At 39.4% G+C, this 20,735-nt stretch overlaps 1 protein-coding gene across 1 annotated transcript; it reads right to left on the bottom strand.

Annotated features, from left to right (window-relative positions):
- Window positions 1-5,395: 5,395 nt before the first annotated feature.
- Window positions 5,396-17,516, bottom strand: LOC123993680. The gene is made up of 3 exons (XM_046296075.1): window positions 16,828-17,516; window positions 14,723-15,330; window positions 5,396-6,295 (listed from the first exon to the last, which is right to left on the bottom strand). Exons 1-3 carry the CDS (start codon window positions 17,018-17,020, stop codon window positions 6,029-6,031), a joined length of 1,068 nt encoding a protein of 355 aa, XP_046152031.1. The 5' UTR covers window positions 17,021-17,516; the 3' UTR covers window positions 5,396-6,028.
- Window positions 17,517-20,735: the final 3,219 nt, after the last annotated feature.

The following is a 20,735-nucleotide window of genomic DNA, read 5'->3' on the forward strand; positions in this document are numbered from 1 at the left end:
AACAGAGTCATGGAGACAGGTGTAAAAGACAGAAAGAGGTAAGAACAGAGTCATGGAGACAGGTGTAAAAGACAGAAAGAGGTAAGAACAGAGTCATGGAGACAGGTGTAAAAGACAGAAAGAGGTAAGAAGAGAGTCATGGAGACAGGTGTAAAAGACAGAAAGAGAAAGAGGTAAGAACAGAGTCATGGAGACAGGTGTAAAAGACAGAAAGAGGTAAGAACAGAGTCATGGCGACAGGTGTAAAAGACAGAAAGAGGTAAGAACAGAGTCATGGAGACAGGTGTAAAAGACAGAAAGAGGTAAGAACAGAGTCATGGAGACAGGTGTAAAAGACAGAAAGAGGTAAGAACAGAGTCATGGAGACAGGTGTAAAAGACAGAAAGAGGTAAGAACAGAGTCATGGAGACAGGTGTAAAAGACAGAAAGAGAAAGAGGTAAGAAGAGAGTCATGGTGACAGGTGTAAAAGACAGAAAGAGAAAGAGGTAAGAACAGAGTCATGGTGACAGGTGTAAAAGACAGAAAGAGAAAGAGGTAAGAAGAGAGTCATGGTGACAGGTGTAAAAGACAGAAAGAGAAAGAGGTAAGAAGAGAGTCATGGTGACAGGTGTAAAAGACAGAAAGAGAAAGAGGTAAGAAGAGAGTCATGGTGACAGGTGTAAAAGACAGAAAGAGGTAAGAACAGAGTCATGGCGACAGGTGTAAAAGACAGAAAGAGGTAAGAAGAGAGTCATGGCGACAGGTGTAAAAGACAGAAAGAGGTAAGAACAGAGTCATGGCGACAGGTGTAAAAGACAGAAAGGTAAGAAAGAAAAGACAGAAAGAGGTAAGAACAGAGTCATGGCGACAGGTGTAAAAGACAGAGAACAGAAAGAGGTAAGAACAGAGTCATGGAGACAGGTGTAAAAGACAGAAAGAGGTAAGAACAGAGTCATGGAGACAGGTGTAAAAGACAGAAAGAGGTAAGAACAGAGTCATGGAGACAGGTGTAAAAGACAGAAAGAGGTAAGAACAGAGTCATGGAGACAGGTGTAAAAGACAGAAAGAGGTAAGAACAGAGTCATGGAGACAGGTGTAAAAGACAGAAAGAGGTAAGAACAGAGTCATGGAGACAGGTGTAAAAGACAGAAAGAGGTAAGAACAGAGTCATGGAGACAGGTGTAAAAGACAGAAAGAAACAGAGTCATGGAGACAGGTAAAAGACAGAACAGAACAGTCATGGAGACAGGTGTAAAAGACAGAAAGAGGTAAGAACAGAGTCATGGAGACAGGTGTAAGAACAGAGTCATGGAGACAGGTGTAAAAGACAGAAAGAGAAAGAGGTAAGAACAGAGTCATGGAGACAGGTGTAAAAGACAGAAAGAGAAAGAGGTAAGAACAGAGTCATGGAGACAGGTGTAAAAGACAGAAAGAGGTAAGAACAGAGTCATGGAGACAGGTGTAAAAGACAGAAAGAGGTAAGAACAGAGTCATGGAGACAGGTGTAAAAGACAGAAAGAGGTAAGAACAGAGTCATGGAGACAGGTGTAAAAGACAGAGAGGGGTAAGAACAGAGTCATGGAGACAGGTGTAAAAGACAGAAAGAGGTAAGAACAGAGTCATGGAGACAGGTGTAAAAGACAGAGAGGGGTAAGAACAGAGTCATGGAGACAGGTGTAAAAGACAGACAGAGTCATGGAGACAGGTGTAAAAGACAGAAAGAGGTAAGAACAGAGTCATGGAGACAGGTGTAAAAGACAGAAGGGGTAAGAAGAGAAAGAGGTAAGAACAGAGTCATGGAGACAGGTGTAAAAGACAGAAAGAGAAGAACAGAGTCATGGAGACAGGTGTAAAAGACAGAAAGAGGTAAGAACAGAGTCATGGAGACAGGTGTAAAAGACAGAAAGAGAAAGAGGTAAGAACAGAGAAGCAGGGAAGACAGTCTATGATTAATGAATCGCAGTGCTACCCTAATATTCTCTTTAGTTCTGATGGATTCTGGGTACTAACACCAAAAGTTGGGATAGGGTTAATTATCAGGTATCCTATTGAAATATTGAGTGCTTTGGTTTAGAGGGTCTACACCAGAAGTTAATGGTTATCTGTAGGAAGAAGGTATATAGTGTGGTGAATTAAGCTTGGAATGTGCTGAGTGCAGGGAAAGCGATCACATGTGGCAGGCATTGCAGTAAAGATGCAATGTTTGTTCAGATGTGTAGAAGGAGACTCAGCCTAGGAGAAAGGGTTAAATATCAGTGCTTGTGTGAACAATGTCTTTGTCTAATGCAGCTGTATTGACCTCTCTGGGAAGAATAAACTCGGTTTAAGCTTTCATAGTGTCTGAGTTTTTACTCTGAGAATTAGAACCTAACAGTTCATCACAATTACATAAGTGTCTCTAGTGGTGTCTCCTAACCAGCCTTGGGCTCCCTGTCAGCTCAAAGGTTATCTTAAGAAGGGAAGGGAAAGGGGGACACCTGGTCAGTTGTAGAACTGAATGCATTTAACTGAAATGTGTCTTCTGCATTTAACCCAACCCCCCTAAGTCAGAGAGGTGCGGGGGGGCCTGCCTTAATCGACATCCACGTCTTCGGTGCCCAGGGAACAGTGCTTTGCTCGGGCAGAACGACAGATGTTTACCTTGTCAGCTCGGGGATTCGATCCAGCAACCTTTCAGTTACTGGCCCATCACTCTAACCACTAGAGCGGGTGAGGTGGCGATGATGGGACTGGGGGTTGGCATCCTCTCTCACATCAAAACATACCTGCAGACAGATGGAGAAAGAAAGAGCATGTTTAAGCCTTGTGTTCTGTCTTTATTCTAACACTGTCAGGGCATCACAATCATCAGGAGGTGAAATGCAAAACTGACCTTGGATCATTAACTCTCGGACTACTGCATCTCTATCTGTATTTCAATGTAAAGCACCTCTTTAATAATACTTCCTGTTGACCCGACCAAGTGACCTCTCACCTCTGATCATGCTGTGCCCTCTATGTAGCCAGTTCAGATGTGGGAGGGGTTCACCAACACAGCTGATATAACCCTAGAGGATTTAGGGAGAAGGGGGGAGAGGGATGAAGTCAAGGAGAGAGACTGTTATTGAGAAAATAAGGTAGTTAAAGTGACAGTGTTCAACAGGAATCTGTATGTGGCCTCACCTGGTGTCCACACGAAGTGGCTGCAGAGTACTTTATACTGAAAAACATGCACAGACACACGAGGACAAACAATATAACGTAGTTATATAAATAAGGAAGTGTCTTACTATTCTCCATAGTTGGTCCTCTTGCCTTTTCTCTGATGGTGGAAGGAGCCACAGTTATACAACTGAGCCTGCTTACTGCACAGCACAATGCATCAATCAGATTGATACAATAGCATATAGGTGTGGGTTATAGGCTGTCTAATTGTTTTACTTTTTTTCAACATGGGTGATTTAAAATAGCCTGTTTTGGTTTTGTACAGACATCACACCCTTACCTAAACAGCACCCTCACCTGAGAAGTAGAAATCAAAGGGAGAGAAACTAGGAATTGAATAACTGTAGTTGACATACCTACGTAAATGGAAGAATACTGTTATTGCAATGTGAATGACTCTTAACAGACTTTGGTTGTGCATAGTGTAGTCTATGGTGTTGCCAGGGAACAGCACCCTCTTCGAAGAAGTAGGAGGTGAAGAGCTCCCAGACGGGTTGCCTCCCGTTCTGCATTGTTGGGCCCCATGCTTGAAACATCCTGCAGACTTCTCCTCTGGGACACGGCGGCAAGCTGCAGATCCCCTCCTGGTCCTCATGTCCATCATCATGAAGTTATGCAGGACAAAGGTAGCCTTCACACACCTGAATTCCTCCAGGAGACAGTCCCAGATGGCCCTGGTCACCCAACTGTGCAGTGCCCTACATGGTAACTGTAGGAAATCGTTTTGAAGGAATCTTCAGTTACAGGGTATCTAGGAATATGGAAGACAATGTAATTATTTACATCACCAGGTCATGGTGGATTACTAAAGTATAATATCTCATATCAAATCATGATAACATTGGATAGATAGATGGGTGCGCACACACATGTGCATGTTTAGCATGTGTTAACAGCAGGATCATATCAAGGATAGCATCACAAATTAATACATAAATACCAACTGAAGATTGATGATGAGTTGATCATTTGAATCAGCTGTGCAGTACTAAGGCAAAAACAACAATGTGCCCCTCTTTGAGTCGCCAGGACGGAGAACCACTGCTCCTCATTGGGACCTCTTCATCTGCAGACAGGCTTTCACAGCTCTCTGTATCTGAGGACAGAAAACCTCACAAGAAACACTCTCACTAAAGCAGCAGTCCACTCTGATAATAACATTTAACAAATGCAGCTCTGGTCGGTTAGCTCACAGTGGTAAGGTGCCAAGTTCCTGACGTCTATTGCGGTCTAAATTTAAATCATCCATTACCTTGAAAATTAAGATTAGAGTGGCCTTCACTGTCCATAGCAAAAGTTGCACCTGTGTAATGATCATGCTGTTTAATTAGCTTATTGATATGCCACACCTGTCAGGTGGATGGATTATCTTGGCAAAGGAGAAATGCTCACTAACAGGGATCTTAACAAATTTGAGCACAACATTTTAGAGAAATAAGCTTTTTGTGCTTCTGGAACATTTATAGGATCTTTTATTTCAGCTCATGAAACATGGAACCAACACTTTACATGTTGCATTAATATTTTCGTTCAGTATATACCTTCGCTTAGGCAGTGTCAGAGGAAAGCCCATAAATTGTCATAGACTCCAGTCATCCAAGCTATAGACTGTTTTCTCTGCTACCGCACGGCAAGCGGTACCGGAGCGCCAAGTCTAGGACCAAAAGGCTCCTCAACAGCTTCTACCCCCAAGCCATAAGACTGCTGAACAATTAAATCGCTACGTGACAATTTACCCCCCCCCCCTTTTGTACACTGCTGCTACTCGCTGTTTATTATCTTTGCATAGTCACTTCACCCCCACCTACATGTACAGATTACCTCAACTAGCCTGTACCCCTGCACACTGACCCGGTACCGGTACCCCTGTATATATCCTCCACACTGACTCAGTACCGGTACCACCTGTATATATTCTCCACACTGACTCGGTACCGGTGCCCCCTGTATATATCCTCCACACTGACTCAGTACCGGTACCACCTGTATATATTCTCCACACTGACTCGGTACCGGTGCCCCCTGTATATATCCTCCACACTGACTCAGTACCAGTACCACCTGTATATATTCTCCACACTGACTGACTATATCCTCCACACTGACTCAGTACCAGTACCACCTGTATATATTCTCCACACTGACTCGGTGCCCCCTGTATATATCCTCCACACTGACTCAGTCCCGGTACCACCTGTATATATTCTCCACACTGACTCGGTACCGGTGCCCCCTGTATATATCCTCCACACTGACTCAGTACCGGTACCACCTGTATATATCCTCCACACTGACTCAGTACCGGTACCACCTGCATATACACCTAAATTATTTCTCCCTTGAATGAGTTCTCATGTGACATTTAACCCTTAGATACCCAGACCCAGTTGTCCTTGCATGAACATGAAGCTGTGATTAGGAGACACAAATAACATATTACATATACTGTAACATGTCTCTTTTAAATACAAAACACAGAAACCACTCAGTTTATCAAATCTTACAGCTCTTTTTCAATGTGAACCAAGTATAACCCTGAGTTAAGTCTGGAATTGCAAAAGAAATGGCAAAATCTTCATAAATACACAGAATCTCAATAATAATTCATAACATATTCAACTCTGATAAAGACAGAAGAGAGTGTGTGTGTGTATCAATGTGTAACATTGCGTTTAAATACAACAATATCAATACAATGGCATAAAACCACCGAAATATAAACGTTCATCATGAAGCCTGACTCATCACTTCTGAAATCCACGTTCCAAAAGAAGCATCGTATATATTGAACAAGTTGTTCATCGTGTCAGTGTGTAATTATTTCTGCATCGTAAACATCTTGCACTAAGGCATGTGGTACAACTTGTAGCAATTCCTCTCAAAAGTGAAACACAGTCTTACGTCACATTTCTGACAGAGGGTATTCGTTCCATTTTTCTGGCAGACTTTGCAGCGACCCCGCGTCTCACACTTCACTGGCCAGTGTTCAATTTGATCCGTGCGGACATCATCAGTAACTCCAGTACGGACCACTTTGGGTGGCTTTGGAGGGTGTATGGTGTCAGTAGCTGGACGTCCTCTTGTATTAGCTTGGTTCAGGCCTGTGGCAACCTAACCAAATAATCATACAATATCATCATCATCATCATTATCATTATCATCATCATCATCATTATCATCATTATTATTATTATCATCATTATCATCATCATTATTATTATTATTAATATCATCATTATCATTATTATTATTATTATCATCATTATCATCATCATTATTATTATTATTAATATCATCATTATCATTATTATTATCATCATCATCATCATCATTATTATTATTATCATCATCATTATCATCATCATTATTATTAATATCATCATTATCATTATTATTATTATCATCATTATCATCATCTCATTATCATCATTATTATTATTATCATCATCATCATCATCATCATCATCATCATAATGAGTTACTATTATTATTATTAGCCGTTAATCACTGTCGTCATAGTGATGAATGCAAACGCATCTTAAACAGTTGAACGTTGCTAGGGTGAGATGCTGAAAAAAAGATGAACACGTATGAAATACAGCCAGCCAGAGTGCACACACACACACACGCACGCACGCACACCACACACGTGCGCACGCACGCACGCACGCGCACACACACACACGCGCACGCGCACACACCACACACACGCACGCACGCGCACACACCACACACACACACACGCACGCACGCGCACACACCACACACACACGCGCACACACACACACACACACACACGCACACACACCACACACACACACGCACGCACGCACGCACACACACACACACACACACGCACGCACGCGCGCACACACCACACACACACACATACACTACTTTTGAGATGGTTATTGTTCAACCAGTCTGAAAATGCATTGCGTGACAAATTATTGGGATTTATCAAACTGTTGCATGCAACATATATGCATGTTGTCATTGATAAATCAGAGCCAAACTAATTTGCTGTATGATATAGAGATGTTGGAACTGGGCCATGACCATTTCTAAAAGAAAGCACAATGGCAAATTTGATCACATTTTTGTAGCGTTTTTTTAAATCTAAAAATGCATGCTGCCTGTAGCCGTGGTCAATCACTGGCCGCGCATTCTGCAAGATTGATTGTCTATTCGAACCATTTAAAAATAAATGCTACAGCCCACACTTTTATGAAAAAGACTAATTGTTGTTCAATATTTAACTTATCAATACATTATGGTGTTTCTATCTCCTGCCTTGGGATAGGCTCTGAGATGAAAGGCTATGATGTCACGTTCCTATCGCACAACAATGCTGTAGCATATCCATATGCTCAAATATTTTAAATAGTCTACGGGTCTATTTACTTTCGAGCATTGCTGGCTATTGAATGACCCATTTCAATTTGCATACCGCCCCAACAGACCCACAGATGACACAGTCTACTGCACTTTACACTGCCCTCCTCCACCTGGATATGATTGGACAGGGTAGGCAAAAACACCTCCGCCACGCTGACAATCAACATAGGGGCCCCTCAAGGGTGTGTGCTTAGTCCCCTCGTCTACTCCCTGTTCACTCACGACTGTGTGGTCACGTATAACTCCAACACCATCATTAAGTTTGCTGACAACATGAAGGTGGTCAGCCTGGTCATGGGCAAGGCAGCCGACAGGGAGCAGGTCAGAGACTTGGCAGTGAGGTGCCAGGATAACAACCTCTCCTTCAACGTCAGTAAGACCAAGGAGCTGATCGTGGGCTATAGGAGAAAGAGGGGAGAGCACGCCCCCATCCACATCGACGGGGCTGTAGTGGGGCGGTGTCCACATCACTAAGGACTTAACATGGTCCACACCAGAGGATGGAAGTGGGGCTGTAGTGGGGCGGTGTCCACATCACTAAGGACTTAACATGGTCCACACCAGAGGATGGAAGTGGGGCTGTAGTGGGGCGGTGTCCACATCACTAAGGACTTAACATGGTCCACACCAGAGGATGGAAGTGGGGCTGTAGTGGGGCGGTGTCCACATCACTAAGGACTTAACATGGTCCACACCAGAGGATGGAAGTGGGGCTGTAGTGGGGTGGTGTCCACATCACTAAGGACTTAACATGGTCCACACCAGAGGATGGAAGTGGGGCTGTAGTGGGGCGGTGTCCACATCACTAAGGACTTAACATGGTCCACACCAGAGGATGGAAGTGGGGCTGTAGTGGGGCGGTGTCCACATCACTAAGGACTTAACATGGTCCACACCAGAGGATGGAAGTGGGGCTGTAGTGGGGCGGTGTCCACATCACTAAGGACTTAACATAGTCCACACCAGAGGATGGAAGTGGGGCTGTAGTGGGGCAGTGTCCACATCACTAAGGACTTGTGTAATTTGGCTGGAGCGTGGAGTGTATAAAAAATAAATTGACGTGGAGCGTCTGCCCATTTCAATTTTGCTCCGGTACCGATCAGCCACGAGCTCTGGGCATTTTTCATTTCCTTTATCACTGTTCTGTTGTAGTTATTTAGCCAACCCCACCACTAATGCACAGAGATGTTGATATGAGTCAACCAACAAGTAGGTCACTGCCTGTGTAATATATATAGCCAGACAACCAATAAGCCCATCAGCAGCAGCACTGGAGACATTTGATTTCTTTAAAGGCTCTTGTTAAAAAAGAGAAGTCTACGTTTGTAACAGTGAAAAAGTTGTCTATCAACTGTAAAATGTGAGCGCAGAGCCACTTACAACTGAAGTATCTGATCATGTCCTGTAATATGATTATGATTTAGTCCTATATAATAACAGACATGTCCTGTAATGTGATTATGATTTAGTCCTATATAATAATAGAGACATGTCCTGTAATATGATTATGATTTAGTCCTATATAATAATAGACATGTCCTGTAATATGATTATGATTTAGTCATATATAATAATAGAGACATGTCCTGTAATGTGATTATGATTTAGTCATATATAATAATAGAGACATGTCCTGTAATGTGATTATGATTTAGTCCTATATAATAACAGACATGTCCTGTAATGTGATTATGATTTAGTCCTATATAATAATAATAATAATAGAGATGTCCTGTAATGTGATTATGATTTAGTCATATATAATAATAGAGACATGTCCTATAATGTGATTATGATTTAGTCCTATATAATAATAGAGACATGTCCTGTAATGTGATTATGATTTAGTCCTATATAATAATAATAGACATGTCCTGTAATATGATTATGATTTAGTCCTATATAATAATAGACATGTCCTGTAATATGATTATGATTTAGTCCTATATAATAATAGAGACATGTCCTGTAATATGATTATGATTTAGTCCTATATAATAATAATAATAGAGACATGTCCTGTAATATGATTATGATTTAGTCCTATATAATAATAATAATAGAGACATGTCCTGTAATATGATTATGATTTAGTCCTATATAATAATAGAGACATGTCCTGTAATGTGATTATGATTTAGTCCTATATTTAGTCCTATATAATAATAATAGACATGTCCTGTAATATGATTATGATTTAGTCCTATATAATAATAATAGAGACATGTCCTGTAATATGATTATGATTTAGTCCTATATAATAATAATGTCCTGTAATAGAGATGATTTAGTCCTATAATAATAATATGATTATGATTTAGATTTAGTCCTATATAATAATAGAGACATGTCCTGTAATATGATTATGATTTAGTCCTATATAATAATAGAGACATGTCCTGTAATATGATTATGATTTAGTCCAATATAATAATAATAATAGATTTAGTCCTATATAATAATAGAGACATGTCCTGTAATGTGATTATGATTTAGTCCTATATAATAATAGAGACATGTCCTGTAATGTGATTATGATTTAGTCCTATATAATAATAGAGACATGTCCTGTAATGTGATTATGATTTAGTCCTATATAATAATAATAGAGACATGTCCTGTAATATGATTATGATTTAGTCCTATATAATAATAGAGACATGTCCTGTAATATGATTATGATTATGATTTAGTCCTATATAATAATAGAGACATGTCCTGTAATGTGATTATGATTTAGTCCTATATAATAATAATAGAGACATGTCCTGTAATGTGATTATGATTTAGTCCTATATAATAATAATACATGTCCTGTAATGTGATTATGATTTAGTCCTATATAATAATAGAGACATGTCCTGTAATGTGATTATGATTTAGTCCTATATAATAATAGGGACATGTCCTGTAATGTGATTATGATTTAGTCCTATATAATAATAGAGACATGTCCTGTAATATGATTATGATTTAGTCCTATATAATAATAATAGACATGTCCTGTAATGTGATTATGATTTAGTCCTATATAATAATAATAGACATGTCCTGTAATGTGATTATGATTTAGTCCTATATAATAATAATAGACATGTCCTGTAATATGATTATGATTTAGTCCTATATAATAATAGAGACATGTCCTGTAATATGATTATGATTTAGTCCTATATAATAATAGGACATGTCCTGTAATGTGATTATGATTTAGTCCTATATAATAATAATAGACATGTCCTGTAATATGATTATGATTTAGTCCTATATAATAATAGACATGTCCTGTAATATGATTATGATTTAGTCCTATGTAATAACAGGCATGTCCTGTAATATGATTATGATTTAGTCCTATATAATAATAGAGACATGTCCTGTAATGTGATTATGATTTAGTCCTATATAATAATAATAGACATGTCCTGTAATATGATTATGATTTAGTCCTATATAATAATAGACATGTCCTGTAATATGATTATGATTTAGTCCTATGTAATAACAGGCATGTCCTGTAATATGATTATGATTTAGTCCTATATAATAATAGAGACATGTCCTGTAATGTGATTATGATTTAGTCCTATATAATAACAGACATGTCCTGTAATATGATTATGATTTAGTCCTATATAATAACAGGCATGTCCTGTAATATGATTATGATTTAGTCCTATATAATAATAGAGACATGTCCTCCAATATGATTATGATTTAGTCCTATATAATAATAGAGACATGTCCTCCAATATGATTATGATTTAGTCCTATATAATAATAGAGACATGTCCTGTAATGTGATTATGATTTAGTCCTATATAATAATAGAGACATGTCCTGTAATATGATTATGATTTAGTCCAATATAATAATAATAATAGAGACATGTCCTGTAATATGATTATGATTTAGAGACATGTCCTGTAATATTAATTTAGTCCTATATAATAATAGAGACATGTCCTGTAATGTGATTATGATTTAGTCCTATATAATAATAGAGACATGTCCTGTAATGTGATTATGATTTAGTCCTATATAATAATAATAGAGACATGTCCTGTAATATGATTATGATTTAGTCCTATATAATAATAGAGACATGTTCTGTAATGTGATTATGATTTAGTCCTATATAATAATAGAGACATGTCCTGTAATGTGATTATGATTTAGTCCTATATAATAATAATAGAGACATGTCCTGTAATGTGATTATGATTTAGTCCTATATAATAATAATAGACATGTCCTGTAATGTGATTATGATTTAGTCCTATATAATAATAATAGACATGTCCTGTAATATGATTATGATTTAGTCCTATATAATAACAGGCATGTCCTGTACTATGATTATGATTTAGTCCTATATAATAACAGGCATGTCCTGTAATATGATTATAATTTAGTCCTATATAATAACAGGCATGTCCTGTACTATGATTATGATTTAGTCCTATATAATAACAGGCATGTCCTGTAATATGATTATGATTTAGTCCTATATAATAACAGGCATGTCCTGTAATATGATTATGATTTAGTCCTATATAATAATAGACATGTCCTGTAATATGATTATGATTTAGTCCTATATAATAAGAGACATGTCCTGTACTATGATTATGATTTAGTCCTATATAACAACAGGCATGTCCTGTACTATGATTATGATTTAGTCCTATATAATAACAGGCATGTCCTGTAATATGATTATGATTTAGTCCTATATAATAACAGGCATGTCCTGTAATATGATTATGATTTAGTCCTATATAATAACAGGCATGTCCTGTAATATGATTATGATTTAGTCCTATATAATAACAGGCATGTCCTGTACTATGATTATGATTTATAACAACAGTCCTGTACTATATAATAAATAACAGGCATGTCCTGTAATATGATTATGATTTAGTCCTATATAATAACAGGCATGTCCTGTACTATGATTATGATTTAGTCCTATATAACAACATAATAACATTATGATTTAGTCATGTCCTGTACTATGATTATGATTTAGTCCTATATAATAACAGGCATGTCCTGTAATATGATTATGATTTAGTCCTATATAATAACAGAGACATGTCCTGTAATATGATTATGATTTAGTCCTATATAATAACATTTACATTTACATTTAAGTCATTTAGCAGACGCTCTTATCCAGAGCGACTTACAGACATGTCCTGTAATGTGATTATGATTTAGTCCTATATAATAACAGGCATGTCCTGTAATGTGATTATGATTTAGGACTTTAAATAGTAAAAGTAAAATTAATATACATATGCAAATACCAACAGCAAATGCATCAGTTTTATCATTAGGTTTACATTGTCTTTATATTAGCCATTATTATCATTTCCATCAAACCAATTCCACCAAAATGACATTGGCCTGCAATACAGTTGATCAACCACTAGGAGTTGTGTATATGAATGGGCGGAGATACGAACACTTTCCTATCAGGTTCAAAACTGATGAATGCCAACCTTTGTGGGAAAACTGGCGCATGCTAGGTTTAGAGAATGTTTTGTGAGTACACACTGATAAATGAGGCCCCAGGTGTTTAAAGACACCGTGACATGCTAGGTTTAGAGAATGTTTTGTGAGTACACACTGATAAATGAGGCCCCAGGTGTTTAAAGACACCGTGACATGCTAGGTTTAGAGAATGTTTTGTGAGTACACACTGATAAATGAGGCCCCAGGTGTTTAAAGACACCGTGACATGCTAGGTTTAGAGAATGTTTTGTGAGTACACACTGATAAATGAGGCCCCAGGTGTGTTTAGAGAATGTTTTGTGCGTACACACTGATAAATGAGGGCCCAGGTGTTTAAAGACACTGTGACATGCTAGGTTTAGAGAATGTTTTGTGCGTACACACTGATAAATGAGGCCCCAGGTGTTTAAAGACACCGTGACATGCTAGGTTTAGAGAATGTTTTGTGAGTACACACTGATAAATGAGGCCCCAGGTGTTTAAAGACACCGTGACATGCTAGGTTTAGAGAATGTTTTGTGAGTACACACTGATAAATGAGGCCCCAGGTGTGTTTAGAGAATGTTTTGTGCGTACACACTGATAAATGAGGGCCCAGGTGTTTAAAGACACTGTGACATGCTAGGTTTAGAGAATGTTTTGTGAGTACACACTGATAAATGAGGCCCCAGGTGTGTTTAGAGAATGTTTTGTGCGTACACACTGATAAATAATATAATAATAATAATATATGCCATTTAGCAGACGCTTTTATCCAAAGCGACTTACAGTCATGTGTGCATACATTCTACGTATGGGTGGTCCCGGGGATCGAACCCACTACCCTGGCGTTACAAGCGCCATGCTCCACCAACTGAGCTACAGAAGGACCATAAATGAGGGCCCAGGTGTTTAAAGACACTGTGACATGCTAGGTTTAGAGAATGTTTTGTGCGTACACACTGATAAATGAGGCCCCAGGTGTTTAAAGACACCGTGACATGCTAGGTTCAGAGAATGTTTTGTGAGTACACACTGATAAATGAGGCCCCAGGTGTTTAAAGACACCGTGACATGCTAGGTTTAGAGAATGTTTTGTGAGTACACACTGATAAATGAGGCCCCAGGTGTGTTTAGAGAATGTTTTGTGCGTACACACTGATAAATGAGGCCCCAGGTGTGTTTAGAGAATGTTTTGTGAGTACACACTGATAAATGAGGCCCCAGGTGTGTTTAGAGAATGTTTTGTGCGTACACACTGATAAATGAGGCCCCAGGTGTGTTTAGAGAATGTTTTGTGCGTACACACTGATAAATGAGGCCCCAGGTGTTTAAAGACACCGTGACATGTCACAACAGGCGTTAACAGGTTAAGATGTACGTTCTGTGTGTAGTATGTCCTACATTGATTACACCCATATGGTTTGTCTCCTGTGTGACTCCTATGTATTGTGTGATCTCTATTCTTTAGAGAAAAATTTGCCACAATCATGACAAGAAATGTTTTCTTCCGTATGAGTTTGTAGGAGACCTGTCATACTTTCTGTAGAATATATAGGTTTTTTTCCACACACACCACACTGGCATTCTTTATGCTCCGTGTGTGTTTTTCGCAAATTAAAGAAATATTTCACACACCTTACAACAATTAGGAGCAGCATACGTTTGACTAGATGTCAAACGGGGCAACATAGTGGCCGTCCTGCCTCCAGCACTGGTATGAGAGCTTTCTCCATTCTCAATCTGTTTTCTCTTTGATTGGAGTGTCTTAGATCCTGATTGTTGTCCTCCACTCTCCACCTCATGATCACTTTCCATGTTTTCACTCTGAGCTGCAGAACAGTCTGGAGTTACTGCTGAGAGGGGCTGAGAGTCACTGGCTGGTTCTGATACTCTGTAGTCCTCTACATCAGGTTCTATTTTGATCTCTATAGATGTGTCGGTGAGTAGAGAGTCCCTCTCTCTGTCCTCCACAGTTTGGGTTTGGTGTAGATGTGAGGGCTGAGATGGGTTCTCCTGATCACAGTCACTTTCCACACAGGGAGAAGTGAATATGGAGTCTTTGGTATCAAAGAGCCCTAGAAGCTGATCTTCCTCTTGACTGGTCTGTAGTTCCTCCTGTTCCTCTTTAATCTGTGTGGGCACTGGGTCCTCCTGAATCAGACTGGGGCTCCACTCCTGCTCACAGTGCTGCTGCTCAGGGGGAACCTCCTCTTCAGATATGGGGAGAGTGAGCTGCCGGGCATCTGATGGAGAAGTATAAAGCTACTTAGAATTCAATGTTAAAAATGCTACTGAGCTATTTGATCACTTCCATGTTATTGATTAAAACATCTTTATAGAGTCAATATTACAATTGAAGCTCAATTCTTGTATTAACTTGATATCAGTTTGATTCATGTAAGTTGAGCTAATACAGAGGTAGCCTGAATAGGTTCCTACACGTGCTATACAGCTGCACCGGGGTCTGACCGGCTTCCTGAGGGACAAGAGGGAGAAAACACGTTTTGATCAGTCATGGAAATAATTGTGCTGAAAACTAATTGGCTCTCCTTTTAAAAAGAACATGGAGAAAAGGATATGGAGTTTTGGTGAATGAGCAAAAAAAAAATATATACATTGCTATATTTTCAAAACGATGGAATATATAATCAAAAAAATATCCTTATATGTAACTAACTATCTCCTTTTTCCCCCATCACTAACGAATGACCAAGTAAGTTGGGTCCTTCATTCGAAACATATGCTTATAACCGTGATCTGCAATATATAATCTCTCAAATAAATACTAATACACTTACTGCACAGATCTATATGCTGTGTGTGCACAGATCTATCTATATGCTGTGTGTGCACAGATCTATCTATATGCTGTGTGTGCACAGATCTATCTATATGCTGTGTGTGCACAGATCTATCTATATGCTGTGTGTGCACAGATCTATCTATATGCTGTGTGTGCACAGATCTATCTATATGCTGTGTGTGCACAGATCTATCTATATGCTGTGTGTGCACAGATCTATCTATATGCTGTGTGTGCACAGATCTATCTATATGCTGTGTGTGCACAGATCTATCTATATGCTGTGTGTGCACAGATCTATCTATATGCTGTGTGTGCACATCTATCTATATGCTGTGTGTGCACAGATCTATCTATATATGTGTGTGCACAGATCTATCTATATGCTGTGTGTGCACAGATGTATGCTGTGTGTGCACAGATCTATCTATATGCTGTGTGTGCACAGATCTATCTATATGCTGTGTGTGCCCCCAGTTGTCGAACTACACTTCCTCCCCAGTTCTGGATACACACTAGAGGTCGACCTCTAATACACACAGGTGTTCGGCCCACGCTAGATAGCTAATTAGCACAGGTGACCGACTGTGTCTTCCATTTGTCTTCTGTAAAAATACAATTTAAAAAAAGAGCTGTAAACATGGAGATATGGCCGTGGGAACACTAACCCCAATCCTACTGTGTACAGTCATTTTGGAAATAGTTTATTGTTGAGATGAAGGATACGTTCCTTATGTTCCTTATTTTTCCAAAACCGTACCCCAAGCGATGCTTTTTAATGTTAAGAACGAGAGTCGGGGCTCTTATTATTAACAGAAGTCCCCTGACCAGAAGATACTATCATCAATTGGGCTGCAGCATCAGTGAGCATCTATGACTATGAATGGGGTCCGACCCCAATGTAGCTGTAAACGAAGTGTAGCTTGGCAATACAAACCTGCTTTGTGTAACTTTATCTCCGGGTTGAAAACCAAATCCAACAGCCTTCGCAGACGGTTATTCTCCTCCTTGGAACGGGAGATTTCTTCATACAACTCTACTACTGTCCTGTCGACCGCCACGGATATCTCTGCAACAGCCGCTGTTAGTCGTTCAGTAACATACACGTTCAGCAACTGTAGTTTAGACATTTTGACCGGAATGAAAGTCGACAAGTTGGTACTGTTCCGCCTATAACGTTACATTTCACGTAGTCAAAGTGTAGCAAGTGGGCTTCTTATTCTATGGTATAATGGTTATGTACCAGTAATAGATATAGAGATACATATTATATCAAAGAGAGTACAGTATGAAGACTTGTAGGCGACGTTGGATAGCTATGCTCATGCGCAGAAACACATCATCGTGTCAAACTAACCCAAGATAGACCACAACCTGTCGTTTCCAATGGGAGCTAGATGAAAAAGCGTCAGTTTGTCACTTTCACGAGTTTGGAGTAATAACATGTTCAACGACTTGGCTCGAATATAGGTTGTGCCTTTGGATTTCGAGAAAATGAACAACTAAGGAATAACTTTTTACTTCTCTCATTGACTTCTCAAACCCCGGTCTGGTCTGCTTGCGATGTTGCGCGTCTGGGTTTAGAAACTCTTTGATTATATCATACAAAACACGTTAAAAAAAACTATTATCCGGAAGAGAGATCAAATCTCTTACGTTTCCTTTTTGAAAATGACAGCTTCCGCCTCACCGAATGGCTTTGGCCGTGGGCGCCATCGTGTGGCTACACACAAGTAGTCTCTCTATTGTAAAAGTCTCAACAACAAAAAAATGATGACGTGTCTAATGCTATATACGTTGTATCCAACATTTCATGTTTTTGAAAAGGTAATAAGCAATGTAGCCTAACCAACATCTTCCCATGATGAAACAAGTATAAGCAGAACTTGGTTGAGACTGTTAAGTGACTGAAATGTAATTTGCGTCAATCTGCAATACATATTATTTTATTTTAACTTTATTTAACTGGGCATGTCAGTTAAGAACAAATTCTTACTTACAACGAAGGCCTACCAAAAGGTAAAAAGGCCTCCTGCGGGGACGGGAGCTGGGATTAAAAATAAAATAAATAAAATATAAATATAGAACAAAACACACATCACGACAAGAGAGACACTACACAGGGACCTATAAGACAACAACATAGCAGGCAGCAACACATGACAACACAACATGGTAGCAGCACAAAACATGGTACAAACATCTTTGGGCACAGACAACAGCACAAAGGGCAAGAATGTAGATACAACAATACATCACGCAAGGCAGCCACAACTGCCAGTAAGAGTGTCCATGATTGAGTCTTTGAATGAAAAGATTGAGATAAAACTGTCCAGTTTGAGTGTTTATTGCAGCTCGTTCCAGTCGCTAGCTGCAGCAAACTGAAAAGAGGAGCGACCCAGGTATGTGTGTGCTTTGGGGACCTTTAACAGAATGTGACTGGCAGAACGGGTGTTGTATGTGGAGGATGAGTGCTGCAGTAGATTTCTCAGATAGGAGGGAGTGAGGCCTAAGAGGGTTTTATAAATACATATCAACCAGTAGGTCTTGAAACATATATACAGAGATGTATTATATGGTATGTATGTATATAATTTGGACATTTTCACTTAGGAGTGTACTCACTTTTGTTGCCAGCGGTTTAGACATTAATGGCTGTGTGAGTTATTTTGAGGGGACAGCAAATTTACAGTTATACAAGCTGCACACTCACTAATTTACATTATAGCAAAGTGTTATTTCTTCAGTGTTGTCACATGAAACAATATGCTCAAATATTCACTTTTGTGATATACTGTAAATGGATGAGAGAGCTTCCTACTGCCTGAGCTATGTTGGTGATGTAAGAAGAGTGTGGGGCCTAGGATCGAGCCTGGGGGTACTCCCTTGGTGACAGGCACTGGTTGAGACAGCAGATGTTCTGACTTTATACACTGCACTCTTTGAGAGAGGTAGTTAGCAAACCAGGCCAAAGACGCCTCAGAGACACCAATACTCCTTGGCCGGCCCACAAGAATGGATGGTCTACTGTATCAAAAGCTTTGGCCAAGTCAATAAAAATAGCACCACAACATTGCTTAGAATCAAGGGCAATGGGGACATCATTGAGGACCTTTAAGGTTGCAGTGACACATCCATAACCTGAGCAGAAACCAGATTGCATACCAGAGAGAATACTATAAACATCAAGAAAGCCAGTCAATTGATTATTGGCAAGTTTTTTCAACACTTTTAACAGGGCAAAATAGAAATAGGCCTATAACAGTTAGGATCAGCTTGATCTCCCCCTTTAAATAAAGGCCGAACCGTGGCTGCCATCCAAGCAATGGGAACCTCTTCAGAGAGGAGAGACAGGTTAAAAAGGCTTGGCGATGACAGGGGCAACAACCTTAATGAAGAAAGGGTCTAAACCATCTGACCCAGATGTTTTTTGGGGGGTCAGGTTTAAGGAGCTCCTTTAACACCTCAGACTCAGTGACCGCCGGCAGGGAGAAACTTTGTAGTGGGGCAGGGGAAAAGGAGGGAGAAGCATCGGGGATAGTCGCATTAGAAGGGGTGGGAGATGAGGAAATGTTGGAAGGGCAAGGAGGCATGGCTGAGTCAAATAGGAATCCTGACTTAATGAAGTGGTGATTTAAAGAGCTCAGCCATGTTCTTACATGAGCAAGAACTCTGATTGCTTTTTTTCATTTAACCTTTATTTATACAGGTAATTCACATGGAAATACAATTAAGTTTGCAATAAAATAAACAAAACATTTGAACAGAAATGCCCACATATCCATAATAGGGTTGTAGTAGAAGATGTGATGAAAATATGATGTGGAAAACTCCAACATGCTGAAGAAATGTATGGAAAATACACGTTTATCCGTCACGTAGAGCAGGGCACGGGATTGTGTGAGTTCTATACATTAGCTTTTCTATCTCCAGGTTTTACTCTACTCAGGATTAACTCAATTGTCATATGTTCTCATTGTTGTGAACGGTCCTCATGTGTCTTTTACAATTTGCTTCATCAGTAAAGCATCTGCTACAGTAGCTGCAACAATAGGATTTCTCCCCTCTGTGGATCTTTATATGTTTAGTCAAGTTTCCACGTTCAGTGAAGCATTTCCCACATTCTTGGCACTGATGTGGTTTCTCCCCTGTGTGAACTCTCATATGCCTGCTCAGGGTTCCACTTTCAGTGAAGCTTTTTCCACATATTTTGCACTGATATGGTTTCTCTCCTCTGTGGATCATCATGTGATTGGACAGGGTATTCTTCTGTGTGAAGTATTTCCCACATTCTATACACCTAAATGGTTTCTCCCCTGTATGAGTTCTCATATGATTTTTAAGGTGTACTTTCTGTGTGTAGCATTTACTACATTGAGTACACTGATATGGTTTCTCTCCTGTATGACTCCTAATATGTGTTTTGAGATCACCATTCTTAGAGAAACATTTGCCACAAACATGACAAGAAATGTTTTTTTCGGTATGAGTTTGTAGGTGACCTGTCATACTTTCTGTCGAACATAAGTATTTTCCACACACACCACACTTGCATTCCTTATGCTCTGTGTGTGTTTTTCGCACATGATAGATTAAAAAACCGTTTGACAGAAAAGTCTTCCTACACAACTTGCAATAATGAGTAGTAACACTAGAAGATGTCAAACGGGGCAACATTGTGGCCGTCCCCTTTTCTCCTTTCTTTGTCTGTTTTCTTTTTGATTCGAGTGTCTTAGACCCTAATAGCTGTCCTCCACTCTCCACCTCATCATCACTTTTCATGTTTTCACATGGAGCTGCAGAACAGTCTGGATTTACTGCAGAGAGGGGCTGAGAGTCACTGGC

The sequence above is a fragment of the Oncorhynchus gorbuscha genome, linkage group LG13 (assembly GCF_021184085.1).
Source record: "Oncorhynchus gorbuscha isolate QuinsamMale2020 ecotype Even-year linkage group LG13, OgorEven_v1.0, whole genome shotgun sequence".
NCBI classification, from domain to species: domain Eukaryota; kingdom Metazoa; phylum Chordata; class Actinopteri; order Salmoniformes; family Salmonidae; genus Oncorhynchus; species Oncorhynchus gorbuscha.

Bases quoted from the DNA above. Each gene is read 5' to 3' on its own strand.
- LOC123993680 (XM_046296075.1), bottom strand. From the start codon at position 17,020: ATGTCTAAACTACAGTTGCTGAACGTGTATGTTACTGAACGACTAACA. The intron at 15,331-16,827 runs GTTTGTATTGCC...CTTCTCCATCAG, and splicing joins GATAAAGTTACACAAAGCAG to ATGCCCGGCAGCTCACTCTC. The intron at 6,296-14,722 runs GTGTGTGAAATA...TTATTTGGTTAG, and splicing joins CTGCTCCTAATTGTTGTAAG to GTTGCCACAGGCCTGAACCA.